Raw genomic sequence first — 15,091 nt, forward strand, 5'->3', positions numbered from 1 at the left:
GTAAAAATGATGCCTTGAAATCAAAACAGATAAACTGGTTCTGCAGAATATTGCAAGCTGACAGAACACTAGTTCACTATTTAGACGAATACACTATATTGATAGAGATAATTATCTGCAACACTGTCATATACATGCATCTTTATATTTATCACCATTTATTCATCCTTATTTTCCTTTCATATTTCCTGCTCTTAACACATAATTAGAAGAAACATAATGTCAAATTGCCAGATGATGCTTCAGTGGTTCAGATATTTAAGATATCACCAAATCACCAAATTCCAATTCCAATCCAATTCCAAACAAAACCTGAAAACCTGGACGGCCACTTCAGCTTCACCTGTGTGAAGTTCTTGTTGTGAAGCTGCTGGGCTGAGACTTCACTGAGCTGCCTGAAGGTCATGGTGAAGTCTGACTGTGTGTCCTCCATCATCTGGGGAGACAAACACAAGTTAGACTGGGAGCAAAAACCAAATATCCAATTTGTACACAGCCGGTAAACAGCCAGGGACGTTACATTGATTCAGGAGACTGAGATTAACTATGTAAAATGTCTGTTACAGCAAGCATCTATCTCATTGTCACCGACTTGCCTTCAGGAGGAAGGCAATGAGGTAGTCATCATCCTCCTTTTCACCTAGAAGGCCCAGTTTAGCTTTGAATAACTGATGAATCCTGAAATACAAACTTTGTTAAGGCTAGAAAATATTATATTACTGTACTATCACTGTTTGGACATATAGGAGACGCATTGAGCTCACCTCATCTGGTAAATATTAACGTATCCTTTTAAAATAATTTTAGCCCTAAAAAAAAGAAGGAAGAGCAGTTAGTCCAAAATTATGCTGATGAAATAATTTCAATGTGAAGAGAAGGAGAAAATAAAGTTTGACAATTGCTCACTTATAACTGGTTAAGTTATTAAGTTATTTTGCAAAGGTCAAAACAAGCCACATTTTACTTAAAGCCACACTCAATATAAACAGCGATCACGTCATTCTTCTTACTCTTTCTGCTGTGTTTTAGAAAGCACAGGACTGAGAGCCGTCAGGAGTTTCTCCAGGTTGAACAGTCCGACGTTGGCCTGAGCTCCTATGCTGTATCTGCCCTCATCATCAGATGTGTTGGGGACAAAATCTGCAACATTACAGCTTTGTTTGACATTTGACGAGAACAGGACATTCAGTTATTGCAGTGTAACACCGACATGTTTGTGTGTACACACTGGGGTTATACGAGTCCATGAAGCCAAACGGTCCGTAGTCAATGGTGACAGAGAGGAGACTGAAGTTGTCCGTGTTGCACACACCTGTCGTGACACCGCACAGTAGATGTCAGTGGTTATTAGTAGATTCTGTGTGATCGAATGTTCAGCCAGGTCAGATTCTCACCGTGTGCAAACCCGACTGACATCCACTGGGCAATCAGGTGTGCTGTTTCATTTACGACTGTGGAATAAAACACCTAGAAAATACAACAAAACACACGGCATGAAATAATATACAGCATGCAGACATACAGGTACTACAGTATTTTTACTTATAACACTATTTCATTCAGATTACCTTATTTTTATTCTTTCTATACTAAAGTGAGATCAAGTAAAAGCTTTGGTGCACAAAGTAATAATCTAACTTACCAAATATTTATCTGGGTCATCTGAATTGATTGAAGAAAAATGTTCTTCAATCACAAAGTTCAACAGCTTTCTAAAAATCAACAGAACATAAAATTATGTCACAAGCTGCACTTTGCTATATGTAACAAGAGGCCATAGAAGGAGAAGAAAGCACTGACATTATGATCATGAGGCCGGACTCACCTCAGGAGATCTATCTCTCCACTTTGAGCCAAAATTTCTACAGATCCTATCCGAAACCATGACTTAGCTAACCGAAGAACGACAGCTCCTGGTGAAAAAAATAAAAAATAAAAAGCTCTACTAAAACATATTATGCAAATAAAAATGTGAAAGCTTGTTCTCTGTACCTCTCTCTGTCTTCGCATTGCCATCATAGAATTGGTCCCTCATCACGGGCTCATCACTTAAAATGAGACTGAAACAAAGTAATAACATAAAAAAAGGTCAGGAACACATCATGTACCTGCTTCAGGGGTCAATAAATAAAGCACAAATCACACATTATGATTCCAATACAAAACAGTAAGACCTTTTAAAAACAATCAGATCCTTTGATATGTTAACCCTGTTTGTGGCTTCTCATTCATCCATCACCTGCCCCTCTCACCTGGCAGCCCTGCTGGTTGGAACACCCAGGAAATGCATGGCTTCACTGCACAGGAACTCCCTGACAGAAGAACGGATCACCGCTCGACCATCTCCTGACCTGATTTAAAAGATTGAAATTCATACTGAAATTTCAGATTAAAGATAGCTGCCTCTTGTTGACATTTTGGTATCATCAACATGCAATGTTGTCAAATGTGGCAAAGTGAAACATGGAGGAAAACGGAAGAAAAATGGTACACTGGAAAAATAAACAACATACCTTGAATAAGGTGTTTTGCCAGAGCCTTTAAGCTGCAGTTCCCATACTTCTCCTTTCCTGTGATGCATTTTATAAGTCAAATAAATTAAAGCCAGAACTTGCAAATCACCTTAAATATACAATACTTTGAATATACAAAGAAACCTAATTCAAAAATACTCTCACCTGTTGGTATACTGACCAAGGGAATGTGCCCGACCATCGCCCAGCTGACCTGCCCAATAGCCAAACTGATGGAGAGGAAGAAATTCATAAGTAAATTTTCATGTCACCAACTGTGATCAGATCTAGTCTCTGATGTACACAGGTATTATTATCTAAAAGGAAATGTACACAGACTTCCTGGTTTCCTTGACTTTTACAATCAGCTCGGCTTAATCTTGTCCAGTTGACAACATGTCTGTTGAATTTATACTGTATATATTCCTGGTCAAAACCAGAAAATATGTCTGTGTCATTTGATTAAAAGAATAAGAATTCAGATATTTGTACAGAAAAGATATCATGTGACTCAGCTCAGCCCAGCTGTGGACATACTGGCTTGAAACATAACTGTCAGTTTAAAACAAATGCAGTCTACACCTGCTTTTATAAGAAAATTCAATGTTTTATATCTTAGTTTTATATTATTAGTGCAAAATGTGCTGGTTGTTTAGACTTAAAGGACCAGTGTGTAAGATCTAGAACAAACTCTACCTGATGACCTCCATATCTGTGTGCAAGAGGCACAGATCCTGGTAGCAGTCTGCCACCACTGGCATAATGCAGGAACTCATCAGACTGCGTTACAGCCATGTCTAAATTTAAGATCCCTTCAATGACATCCTGTGGAGACAAGTCGAAGAGAAGTTAAAGAAGACAAGTGGATTCCTCTGTTGTTAAATACACACTTTGTGATGCTTATGATATTATAACACCACCTTGGAAACTGCTGCCAGTCTTAATGGGCCTTTCAGTGGCGTTGGAATGGATTTGGAGAATATGCAGTTCTTTACAATGCGAACAAAGTTGCCATCAACCTCATCGACTGGAAATGCTTCTGCAGAGAGGACAGAATGGTGATGACCCTGTCATTGCATTAACCTTCATTTAAATCTATTGACCTGAAATGATGTAAGATGTCAGTTTTACCTATGAGCTTCTTGCAGGACATGCTGAATAGGTCCAGGTCCTGTATGAGGTTTGAAACATTCATGTTCCACCTGGATTTGCCAGCGTCTGATGCTGTTTTGTCAGGACTGTGGCAGCTATGGTCACTACTTTGGCAGAACTCCAGGAGGTGTACAGGTGTGAAGCTGGCTGCTGCTACCAGAGCGAACACTAACAGTGTGTGGAGATTGGACATTTCCACAGACTGAGCAGGTGCTTTAAATATACCTGCACTGTAAGCTATGATGTTGCTAGACACAAGGGTAAACTATGACTGCAAGCTAGTCGCCATCATAAGGCAAACAGCAGTGGTGGAAGAAGTACACTGATCCTTCAAAAGCAGTAATACCACAGAATTAAAATACCGGTTGATGCCCTGCAGTTAAAAGTATTATAAGATAAATGTACTCGAGGAAAAATACTTGTTTTGCTGGAAAGCTCCTCTTATAGTGTTATTTTATTATTAATATTCTTCGAATGTTGTTGATGCATTAGGGTTTTAAACCTGAACCTACAAAGTAACTTGTTACTTTCGCCGTCAAATAGCGTACTGGAGTGAAAAGTAGCTATATTTTTCTTCTAAATGTAGCGTAGTATACATAATGCAGTGTACTACTACTCTATTACTAAAAGTAATGCTAAACGAATTGTGCTGTAACGTTACTGTAGACGAATAAGTAGAATGTCGAAGTGTAACAGTACTTGCATAAATGCAGCTAATCTAGCTTTCCACCACTGGGAGCCACCAATAACAACTAGCATACGTTTTATTGCTCCATTATCTATGAAAAGGCTACTTTAATTTACTACCTAAACGAATATAAATAAAGACACCCCAACCGCAAACCGTACTATGGAGCTAAAAAGGTATCTAAATATACTTTATTCGTCTAAATATCCGATATGGCTACTTAGTCTAAGTTAGCGTTGACGCTAGCTGTTTGAAACACCAGTTGCTGTAATTTCGTTAGCTAACGTTAGCGTTTAGCCAGAGAGCTACTAGCATCGTCTCAAATATGCTAGTATTTTTTATGGAGACCTCTGACAACACACATTTTAAAGCTTTAGCTTCAACAAACTACCGTCGTTTACATCTACCACTGCGTTCCGGACAAACATTTAATTTTACAGGAATTTAGCGACTCATGTTCCTTCCAAAGTTACTTCCTTGTTATGAAACGTCACCAACCGACGACAGCCTACTGTTTTCCGGTTCCGTTCACATATATAACCTGTCGTAATGCACGCTACCAGTGAACATGGCGGGTCCGTGGTGGAGGCAGTGCCGGCGGTGGAGAACAAACAGTACGAGCACGAGTTTGTTTGAAAACTTGTGGCATTTTAACGGCAGGTGTGTGTCCGTCACCGCGTCCTCTCTGGGGCGGACATCCTTGAGCTCCGCGCCGGGGAACGAGGTGAGTTTCTGGCGACACCGAGCAGGCAGTCCTGTCAATCCCTGGAAGGTCATACATACCGGCGAGCTGTCAGTCGGTCCCACTGCATGCTAGTTTTACTCATCTAAATGGTTTATACTTAAGTGTCTGCAGCATTTCCTGGCCATGTTAACTGCCATTTATCTTAAGCAATATTTTCTTGTGTTTTGTGAGAATTTGTTAAATGAATGGTGACTTGTTGCAGGTGGTGTTGGCTTGGGCAGATCTTAAATTACCCTTCCTGTAGGAAGGTCCAGACCTGCTCCTGATATTACAGAAAGCTGTGCCCTTTGCTGAGCTAACTACCCACCTAAATGTATTTAATATCTAGCCAAGTCCCCATTCATTTATATATTTTAACACCTTACATTCATTCAATAGCCGTTGGCTCACCTGTGTCTCTCCAGAGTTCAATAACAAATCACTTCCTTTTACAAATGTTTACAAGAGTAAAAACTACAAGATTTTATAAGTAGATGAAAGCTGTAGCCAGTGTTTTACAGAGCTAATTAATTTTAAGCAGAAACCAAAAAGGATTGATTTTAAAAATACTATTATTATTATTGTTATTTGTATTTTTCATGTTGTATTATTGCAGGTAACTGTTCAGTTGTTCTTTCTGTAAATTAAATGTACTATCATGACACTCCATTATATATATTTTTTTCTTGAGGAGAAAAGCTGACTCTGTTGACATAAAACTCTAATTTCTAAAGTCAAATTGCATCATGTTCATTGAAATTTCAGGGGCGACCAGCGGCACGACCAACACAGATAAACCCGAAAGTTTTTAACATAACCTCAACTCTCACCAGGTGAGTTGTCTTAACCAAAGTCTCTGCACAATAACCAAATCCTTTACGGCATCTTTGCACATTTTTCTAATGGCCTTACACCACCAGACAGCTTTTAGCACGCCATAATTTTGCAATTTCGGTTAAATGTCAGGGATTGCAATATTTACATAATGAGAAGAAATTGTTCTTTTTTTCTATGGACCCCAGGAGGAGTAGCTGTTGCAACAGCTCATGGGGATCCAAATAAACAAACAAGAAATAATAGCCAATATTAGCCTGTTAAATAATGAAACCGACAGTGTTTGTTTTTGTCCTTCTCTCCAGACACAGGTCAGGGTTGCTGGATCCCACATCACAGTCTTGCTTTTGCAGAAAGGTCCACAGCGATGCGAAGCTGAAGGACCCGTTCACACTAGCCCAGAGAGATTTAAAGTGTTTCTACGATGACATCAGAAAGGTACATTTTCAACACAGAGACTGTGCATGCCATGCGTTGCTACATATGAAATGAAGGTAATGTGCAGCTAGCGTTAGGATAGTTGACAGTCCAGACAGCATAAAGACAGGAAGCCTCATCTCTAGTCAGAGCACCATCAGTCTATTGGGAGCCTTTCTGGTATTGCTTTTGCTTGGATCTAAGTGCTGTCACCTCAAAGAGATGCTGGTTTGAAATGAACAGAAGCCATTTTACTGTCATGTGGTGTTTGGCAGATGTTTACTTCAGACAGAAGTTGAGTATGATTGAAATAAAAGATGTGATTTTCATGACTCTGCCTCACAGGAGCTACTTGTATCCAAAGAGGAGCTGAAGTCTCTATGTGACTACTACTTTGATGGCAAGGGCAAGTCCATCCGACCAATGATAGTCGTCCTGATGGCCCGGGCGCTCAACATCCACAGCAACAGAGCTGGGTAAAACTCCAGAACTACATACTTCGACAAAATATCATGGTTTATTTACTGCTGCTGCTAACCCAACGTGACCTGTGATACAGATGTAGGAGTGAAGCTGCACCACATCCTCTTGAGTTATTATATGAAGCATAATCCAGGGTTTTATTTCATCTCACTTCCTGCAATATGTTGTGGACCTTTGTCCTCTGCAGGGAATTGCTCCCAGGGCAGAGGGCCGTAGCTATGATCTCAGAAATGATCCACACTGCCAGCCTGGTGCACGATGACGTTATAGACGGATCGGATAAACGAAGGGGAAAGAGAACCATCCATGACATGTGGGGTGAAAAAAAGGTAGGGGAAATAAAATCCGCTCAGTTCTTCCTTTTCTTTCCTCAGACGGATGTGCATATCGTTTGTTTTCTCTCTTCCAGGCTATCTTGGCTGGAGATTTCATCCTCTCGGCTGCCTCCATCACTTTGGCTCGTATTGGCAACATCGCAGTGGTAAAAGTGTTGTCGCAGGTGATAGAGGACCTGGTGCGAGGTACAGTAATCCGATCGTCCGTGCCGTTTTGACACTTCACCCAGCAGCAAACTGTCCAGAATGGGCTGATATGTCCTTAATTATGCTTCCAGGTGAGTTCATGCAGCTGGGTTCCAAAGAGAACGAGAACGAGAGGTTCAAACACTACCTCGAGAAAACCTTCAAGAAGACAGCGAGTCTCATTGCAAACAGCTGTAAAGCAGTATGTACGTTCCGTGTCCACACAGATATGACAGAGCCGGAGAAAAGCCTCGGTTTCCACGCTTAATGCCTTTTGTTGACTGTCTCTTCTCTTTCATTTAAGGTATCCATCCTGGTGAATTCTGATCCTGAAGTTCATGAAATAGCCTACCAGTATGGGAAGAATGTTGGCATCGCGTTTCAGGTAACTCAGCTACAGCATTTCAGTCGTCTATAGTTTATTCAATAAGTGACTTCCAGAGCTGCATTAAAAATGATGAGAGTCTCTTTTACTCTCAGAACATTTCCCAGGTGAAAAAATATCATACTTAATTTATACTTTTTGAAGCATGTGCTAAGAACACTTTCTGTTATTTTTGTGGCCTTCAAGTATATTTAAGAGTACTCAAGTAGTCCTTCAGTACCACTTGAGTAATACTTAAAGTGTAAATAGTTCACTTCAGAATCATGCTTATAGTGTTTGACAGAGGACTTAAAAATAAGTCTACTTTTCATAAGTACACTATTAAAATATTTGCTATTTAGTACACATTTTAAAAGTACACTGAAGTAAAGTTATAATACACTTACAATAAAGTACACTTTTTATAAGTACTGTGAAATACCACTTTAAGTACTGCATTTTTAATACATTTAGGTAGAAATTAATGACATGTATTTAGAATTGCACCTTTTTAAAAGTATATGTCAAACATACTTTCAATTAAGCACAAAAAGCAAAAGTGTTCTTATAATGACTTTTCTGTACTTGAATTATATTTTTAATACACTAAAGTTTACTGCTGTTTGGTTTGGGTTGGTTTATATCCAGGACATAATAATAATGTGTAGAGTTATATTTTTAATGTAGCGTATATAAACTGGTCGTATGGGTTCATTTCTCTGTCGTGCAGTTGGTGGATGATGTGCTGGACTTCACATCAGCAGCCAATCACCTGGGGAAGCCCTCAGCTGCAGATCTCAAACTGGGCTTGGCCACTGGACCGGTCCTGTTCGCTTGTCAACAGGTGAGAGCAACATCAGTGTTTTAGCTTGTCGCACGTTTTCGTAGAAGCGGTACAATCGGATTCAAGCGAGCTGAAAACGCACGATGCATCACCGTCTGCTGCTTTCTTTCTGTCCCCTCAGTTTCCGGAGCTCCATGCAATGATCATGAGGCGCTTCAGCTATAAAGGAGATGTAGATCAAGCCTGGCAGTACGTCCTTCAGGTAAAACCAGTAATATACAGCGACAGGCCTGTACTGAATAATTTAAGCTTTATTATTAACATGGCACTCAAATTCCAAATCAACATTTGAATGTTGCTTCATGTCTGTCATTCTGTTTCAACCTTGAATGTCTGCACAGTTGCAGATGAACTGTTGACACTTTTATGCTGTTCGTGGACTTCTTGGCTGTGTTCGATCCAGTTTCCATCAGTTTCAAAGATTTGTTGCCAAAGCGCCAAAGTCTAAAAGTCTAACTTCATTCAACTTCAAAGAGATCAATTATAGTTTCCAAATTTCACTGTTGTTTGTTGTCCCGCTAACCAAACACAAAAGGAGACATGCACCTGTATCAACAGGCCGGAGCTTTCCAACGGCACCATAAATTACCATACAAACACTATTCTGGTATTATGGTATAGTCTTGTTACTTTATCATTATTTTATACCTTTTTGTCTTATCCTGCTGCCTGCATGTATTTATGCTGACAAAACCAACAATTTATATTGTAATTAGATTAAAGAAAGTTGATTTCATAAAAAAACACAATGAACCACTTAATTCAAGCTGAAGATTTTGTTTGCTTGTTCTTTTTTACGTAATGAGGTCATGAAATATGAAATGTAGACGCTTCAAAAACAAAAAAAAAAGCACAGCTCGACACAAGTACACAACTACACTTTCAAAATATCTTCCTTTTATGACACATTTCATTTTTATTTTAAATAAGTGAATATTAAAACTGAAGGTTGGTGATACATGAAGTTTATTTTGTGATCAGAACCTTAAATCAAGATATGAAAATTTCACGCGAGAGTGCTTTTAGTTTGTGATGGAGGAGGGTTTTAATCAGTGCAGCACTCTGCACAGAGGGCTTGTTTATGCTGAGACTGATGCACACGTTTGCAGGATTAACAGTACAGCTCTCTGCTCAAGCTGGTAAAAGTCACAACATGCTGCAAAATGGAATCAGACGTATGTGTTTAACTGTGAAAGACACATAAATGCTCAGTAAATGTTCCTTGGAATAGACCCCTTCTTCTTGTGTTTCAGAGCGACGGCGTGCAGCAGACCACCTACCTCGCCCAGCGTTACGGTCAAGAAGCCATCAGGCAGATCAGCATGCTGAGGCCGTCAGCAGAGAGGGACGCCCTCATCAGGCTCACTGAGATGGTGCTTACCAGAGATAAGTGATCCTCCACTGCCCGGCTTCACTTCAGGCAGCTACCTGTTTCGGTTTTAGCGTCAAATCTGGATAATTGTGGCAGCGAGCTCATCTGTCAGAACTCTTACTGAAAAATCAAGGGATCAAAACACCATGTAGGGGTCTCTCTGGACTCATGGCTTCTTCAACCTCTTCCAAAAATATACATGAGGCTGAGTTGCTTCTTAACGATATATGAACACATGCAAATTCTTTGATTCAGATTACCTGAATGGTATCAACAGCCGTGATTTGGAAAAGGAACTCTTATAAACATAAATGAATGGATGGCACTGAAAGCTGCAACCCAGCTTTTCACCACATACATTACAATAACTACAGCCACCTCCCAGGCCTCAAAGCTAGCCAGCTGTGATGTGACAGTTTGTTACACGCTAGTGCTGAGCTGTGGCGGCGCTGCAAAATCCGTGCAATTCCAAATGCAATCGAAGTGAGACTTTGTCATCGGTGTGTTTGTTTGGATCTGTGTCAGTCTTTCGAGATCCGTCCACACCTCAGAGGCCAAAAAAAACATGTGTATTTTTCACTTGTGAAATGTTAGGTTAACAACCAAGGCCTTGACATCTACAATGACTGTGTGCTCATAATAAACATTAGAATTTTTTTATGTAAGCCAAGCCTCTGCTCCTTTTTCATCGCTCCAAGTGACCACGCGTGCATGTTGTACATAGAATTGTTTATTATAAAAGACTGTACATTAACTTTTCAATCAACATATTATATGTACAAATGAAGGGCAGACAGGGATAGACTTCAATATTTCTACCCATGAAATTAAGCTGGAACACTTTTTTTTTCTTTAAATTGGAAATACTAAAGCAAACGGGCAAAATATCAAGGCAGCGCTGCAGTAGCCTGAAATGGTCAACGGTGGAAGGAGAATGCAATTGAAAGTCAAAAAATTCGATCATGGGCCAACAGAAAAAAAATACAATGTTATAAAGACGATTCCTAGACCTGAGTGAAACCTAATGTTCATTGGCTGATTTTAGTTACAATATGTACACCTGTGCAGCCCAGAGGATTTCATGTTCAGAGCATTCAGCATGGTCCTTGAACCCAGAGCAGGTCGTTGTTGCTTGGTGAAGACTGAGGAGGTATTAGAGTTGTTTATTGGTCTACGTTACATCTGAATTGTCACATGGCAGTGTCAGGCAAGACAATTTCCAGTCTAATTATCACTGCACACCGCCCGCTGTCTGAGTCCATTATTGCCAATGTTACCACTGGATCCTACAGGTTTCATGTGGATTAGTAGAAAGTTAATAACAGTGATGCGACATAATCTAAAAAACTCTTGATAAGCCAAAAAAAAAGGGGGAATGTGTTCTATTGCTTCAAACAGATCTAAGATGCATGAAAAAGTAAACTCCATTTCATTTTTATGATGCAAATCAAATGCAAATCTGCATTTGGAGGGTGAGACCATGGGAACGCCTGAAATTCACTTCAGCGTCCAAAGAGTTCAGTGATTTCAACAGTCATAAAAAATAAAAAGGTGAATACATTTACAACATAATGGAAGCATAATGGCAATAAACTTAAGATTACATTATATATCTCTTAAAATTTTGCATGCTTTAAAGCCAAGACTGATTTTCAGGAGTAATTATCTTTGAAATACCATATACAGTATTTAAATCTGTTTATCATCGACAGGCCATCTGTATTTCATTTTACAGATGAGCCTCACGGAGTGGAGGAGGGCACCACTAATGAAAACTATCATATGATCGACATTCACTGAATTCACATTACATAAACCCAAGTGGCTGCAGCTCACATTATATACAACTGACAGTACAAACACTTGCGGGTGTCTACACGACGGTAATGTTTCATTTGTTCCATTTAACCTAATACTTTTGTTCACAAAATTTCTGTCCAGGCGAGATGATGTCGTACGTCCTTCAGCTGTGTGACCATCGTCTTTGAGTTCAACCGTTGTGAGCGTATGCAGTCCAATTTTTTTTTTTTTTTTAAACATATTCCATAAATGTCCCCCACCCACCCATATAACACCAAAATAAACTAAATAGATATTACTTTTCATTTTATTTGCAATCAGTAAGGGAAAGAACATTCTGTCATATCAAAAGTGGATCATACAGTTATGTCTATGCGTCTCAGGAGTCAAAGATTGCTGCGGTCAGTCTCTCAGTGGATTATGATATGACTGAATAAATAGACTGTACTGTTACTGCGAGGTCCCTTCAGTCGGCGTAGTGCATGATGGACTCCACGTAGTTGCCGGGGAACAGTCCGGTGACGCCGTTGCAGACGCCCTCGAACCAGCCGTCATCGTTCTTCTTGATGACGTAAATGATCGCCCCCTCCATGAAAGACAACTCGTCGTCCTTGTCCTTGGTGTAGTCGTAGATGGCCACCACTGAAAAACAGGAAGTGAGAAGTTTGTTAGGATCAATGTAAGACTTGAGAATAATCCGGACCTGGTCGCGCTTTGTGCAAACCTTTCTCGACGTAGTTCTTGGGTGCCCACTGTGGGTCTCCGTCGGCGTAGGGGTCGTTGTACTGCACGACGGCGGCGTCCTCCTCTTCGTAATCAACTGGAGGAGGCGGCGGAGGGGGAGGAGAGTCGTCGAACATGGGTAGGTCATCTGGAGGCGGAGGGGGAGGTGGAGTGGGAGTATCTGCAACTGTTGAACAGATGCAGGAAGTGAGATTCAAAGCTTCACAAAGTCAACGATCAGCGGTCAACATGAGCCTGGTGCTGGAGAAGGCGGGCGGCTGAATCATGCAGAATTCATGATAAGACATGCAGAAGAGTGAGCATGGAAGGTATCTGAATATTAAATTCATCAGGGAGGCTGCATCACTGTTAGGACTTCCCACTTAACAGGATCATATACGGGATTTTTCAGCCTCTTAAGTGGTTTGTGTAGTTTGTGCTCCTTGTGTTGTGGCTCTGAAACTCTATTCAGACATGCACATATAGTAAAAAAAGGAATTGCACAATATTTATGAACACTTCAATAATGTTCTGATGATTATTACATGCGGAGTCATGCTATTTAGTAGGTTTTTGGTTTGTATGAGAGCATCTACATTTGGGTAAAGGCTATAAAAGAGGTATGAGGATCATTTACAATCAGTTTAATCAACATATTTTTGAACACTATAATTGCTTTTAAGAAAATGTCCATCACAGAAACCTAAAGCTGCTTCCTGTCAAGAAATAAAGTGCATTTGCTCAACTATAATATTTGACTGAATGCAGGTTTTGGACCAGCAGGGGGCAGCAAAGAGCCCTCTCATCTCCAGTCCTGTTTTGCAGGGACCTTTGGCACTTTTTCACTCTAAACATTATCATTCATCTCAGCTCAACCCTGCAGTGCTACAAGAACATTCAGCATATGAATACCAAGCTTCAGTCAGTGATAAAACCCCCTGCATGACACTAAATCAGGTAGGTGTAGTAGGTGGTGGCCTTTACAATCTCGCAGTTGTTTTTCCACTGCATGTATTGAAAAAAAAAAGGATTATTCCAGCAGCAATGTTATAAGCCCCTAATGCTACTAAGAAACGGCAACAAAATTGTGTCTCATGTGATTTCATAGCTGAAGAAATAAATCTGTCTACACACAACAGATAAGGCTTCTTAAAAAGTTACATAAACCATGACGAGACTCTAATGAGACACTCTCGGATGGTTCGCTGTTGCAAGAGGTTGGTATTAATTGTTGTCAACAGACAGTGGTGGGAGAGGATGAACAAGAACAATGCATGCTGGGGGTTCTGGAAATGGGAATAGTTGGCACGGATAAGAAGGAAAGAATTTCTTAGCCTCTTCACTTACTGCTCTCCTGCATCCTGGCCACAAAGCCAGTCAGAGGTATCTGTGGAGTCAGCTGGGGCATGGGGGGAGGAGGAGGAGCGATAGACACTGAAAGCCAGCAGAGGAAAGAAAGAAAGGCAGAGAAGGAGAGCAACAGAAAAAAAAAGAAAGCCCATCAGTCACCAAGAGTGTACAGAAGACAGTGAAGAATGCACCCCAATCCCAAGCAAACATCGCTGAGACCGAACATACAAACACTGCAAGGATTGTGAGCTTGTAACAGAACAGGACAGAGTGATGTGCAACAGGGACAGAGCTGAAATGCTTAAATTAAATTTCAAATTAATTAACCTGTCAGCTAACAGAAACAAATAACCAAGATTAGATTATTTTTTAATATTTTTAACATTGTAAAGAGAAAATGAATAATCGAAGCAATAATGAACAGATTACTTGGTTTAACTGTCCGTAGCTGCAGCACACATCAGACACAAATGTTCTAACGCTGAAAAGTTCAGTGACGTCTGTGAGTGTGATGAGATTTCACATGGTATCTGGGGATCACTGAGGCCAGAGGATAAACTGCTGGATTATGCCTGATTTCTGTCAATCACACAGTTCCTACTCGTTGCTCTAAAAAGACCGCCAATGGCCAGAAGGGGGCGTTGTTTGCTTAGGATGTCCATCAACCTCAACCCCAACCCCAGGCGAGCTCCCATCAGACCAGCTGTAGCCATGAACAGAGCACTTTGAATTCTTTACATTTTTCAGACTTTTGCCAGATCCAGAGGTCATGGATCAACAGTGGCAAAATACATTAAGCCCAGTGCTTCAGTAGATGTACACCTAGGCTGATGAATGTCTCACTGAGAAGCTAATTTACACCTGGCATTAACATGCTATCTATCCTTGGATAGCCTGGGGAAAAAAAAAACATGTTAATGTGAGGTTCAAAACACGCTGAACGCATTGTGATCGGAATGCGATCGGCCACATCTGGGGGTGCTCTGGCTCGCAATGCGATCTGAACTCAGCAGGTGTAAATGCGACCCATGCAATCCATCAAGCAAGTTGAAAGGTCAGCTCTGGCCTAACTCTGCTCCTTCCTGCCACCTCAAGCTGCATGTAGAAGCAGCAGCACCATGTTCCCTGACAAGTCAGCTCGCCCCGCCTGACTGCATATCAAGATCTGATCTTTGATGCAGAATCAAGATAATGAATAACAGTTGTAAATGCAAAGGCCCCTTGATCAATTGTCATCATCCAGACACTGATCACATGTTAACCAGGTCTAAATTTTAGACAATAGCTAGTAAAGTTTGAAAGGTAT

At 40.5% G+C, this 15,091-nt stretch overlaps 3 protein-coding genes across 7 annotated transcripts in view; 1 reads left to right on the forward strand and 2 right to left on the reverse strand.

Moving 5' to 3' along the window:
* LOC121623753 (protein adenylyltransferase SelO-like) overlaps nt 1-4,845 on the reverse strand; it is a 5,963-nt gene extending 1,118 nt beyond the window's left edge. Inside the window, exons 1-15 of the mRNA XM_041961187.1 lie at nt 3,645-4,845; nt 3,434-3,552; nt 3,210-3,338; nt 2,679-2,743; nt 2,514-2,570; nt 2,253-2,351; nt 1,993-2,060; nt 1,826-1,913; nt 1,643-1,712; nt 1,395-1,467; nt 1,229-1,312; nt 1,011-1,140; nt 765-809; nt 597-678; nt 344-436 (exon numbers count right to left, since the gene is read on the reverse strand). Coding sequence (XP_041817121.1) covers nt 344-436; nt 597-678; nt 765-809; nt 1,011-1,140; nt 1,229-1,312; nt 1,395-1,467; nt 1,643-1,712; nt 1,826-1,913; nt 1,993-2,060; nt 2,253-2,351; nt 2,514-2,570; nt 2,679-2,743; nt 3,210-3,338; nt 3,434-3,552; nt 3,645-3,858 — 1,416 coding nt within the window. The 5' untranslated portion in view covers nt 3,859-4,845. The remainder of the gene's footprint in view (nt 1-343; nt 437-596; nt 679-764; nt 810-1,010; nt 1,141-1,228; nt 1,313-1,394; nt 1,468-1,642; nt 1,713-1,825; nt 1,914-1,992; nt 2,061-2,252; nt 2,352-2,513; nt 2,571-2,678; nt 2,744-3,209; nt 3,339-3,433; nt 3,553-3,644) is intronic.
* A 68-nt stretch (nt 4,846-4,913) lies between these two features.
* pdss1 (prenyl (decaprenyl) diphosphate synthase, subunit 1) lies at nt 4,914-10,543 on the forward strand. The gene is made up of 11 exons (XM_041961727.1): nt 4,914-5,077; nt 5,843-5,910; nt 6,217-6,349; nt 6,674-6,804; nt 6,999-7,140; nt 7,221-7,332; nt 7,425-7,534; nt 7,637-7,717; nt 8,427-8,540; nt 8,662-8,742; nt 9,794-10,543. Exons 1-11 carry the CDS (start codon nt 4,922-4,924, stop codon nt 9,932-9,934), a joined length of 1,269 nt encoding a protein of 422 aa, XP_041817661.1. The 5' UTR covers nt 4,914-4,921; the 3' UTR covers nt 9,935-10,543.
* An 89-nt stretch (nt 10,544-10,632) lies between these two features.
* Nucleotides 10,633-15,091, reverse strand: part of abi1a (abl-interactor 1a) — a 47,361-nt gene continuing 42,902 nt past the window's right edge. For 3 of the 5 annotated variants that reach the window (XM_041961296.1, XM_041961297.1, XM_041961294.1), the window contains 2 exons: nt 12,437-12,622; nt 10,633-12,354 (listed from right to left, as the gene is read on the reverse strand). In XM_041961296.1, coding sequence (XP_041817230.1) covers nt 12,179-12,354; nt 12,437-12,622 — 362 coding nt within the window. In that variant the 3' untranslated portion in view covers nt 10,633-12,178. Of the gene's footprint in view, nt 12,355-12,436; nt 12,623-13,782; nt 13,870-15,091 lie in introns of all 5 variants that reach the window. The other 2 variants (XM_041961293.1, XM_041961295.1) reach the window with 1 other exon arrangement.

The sequence above is a fragment of the Chelmon rostratus genome, chromosome 20, assembly GCF_017976325.1.
Source record: "Chelmon rostratus isolate fCheRos1 chromosome 20, fCheRos1.pri, whole genome shotgun sequence".
NCBI lineage: Eukaryota > Metazoa > Chordata > Actinopteri > Chaetodontiformes > Chaetodontidae > Chelmon > Chelmon rostratus.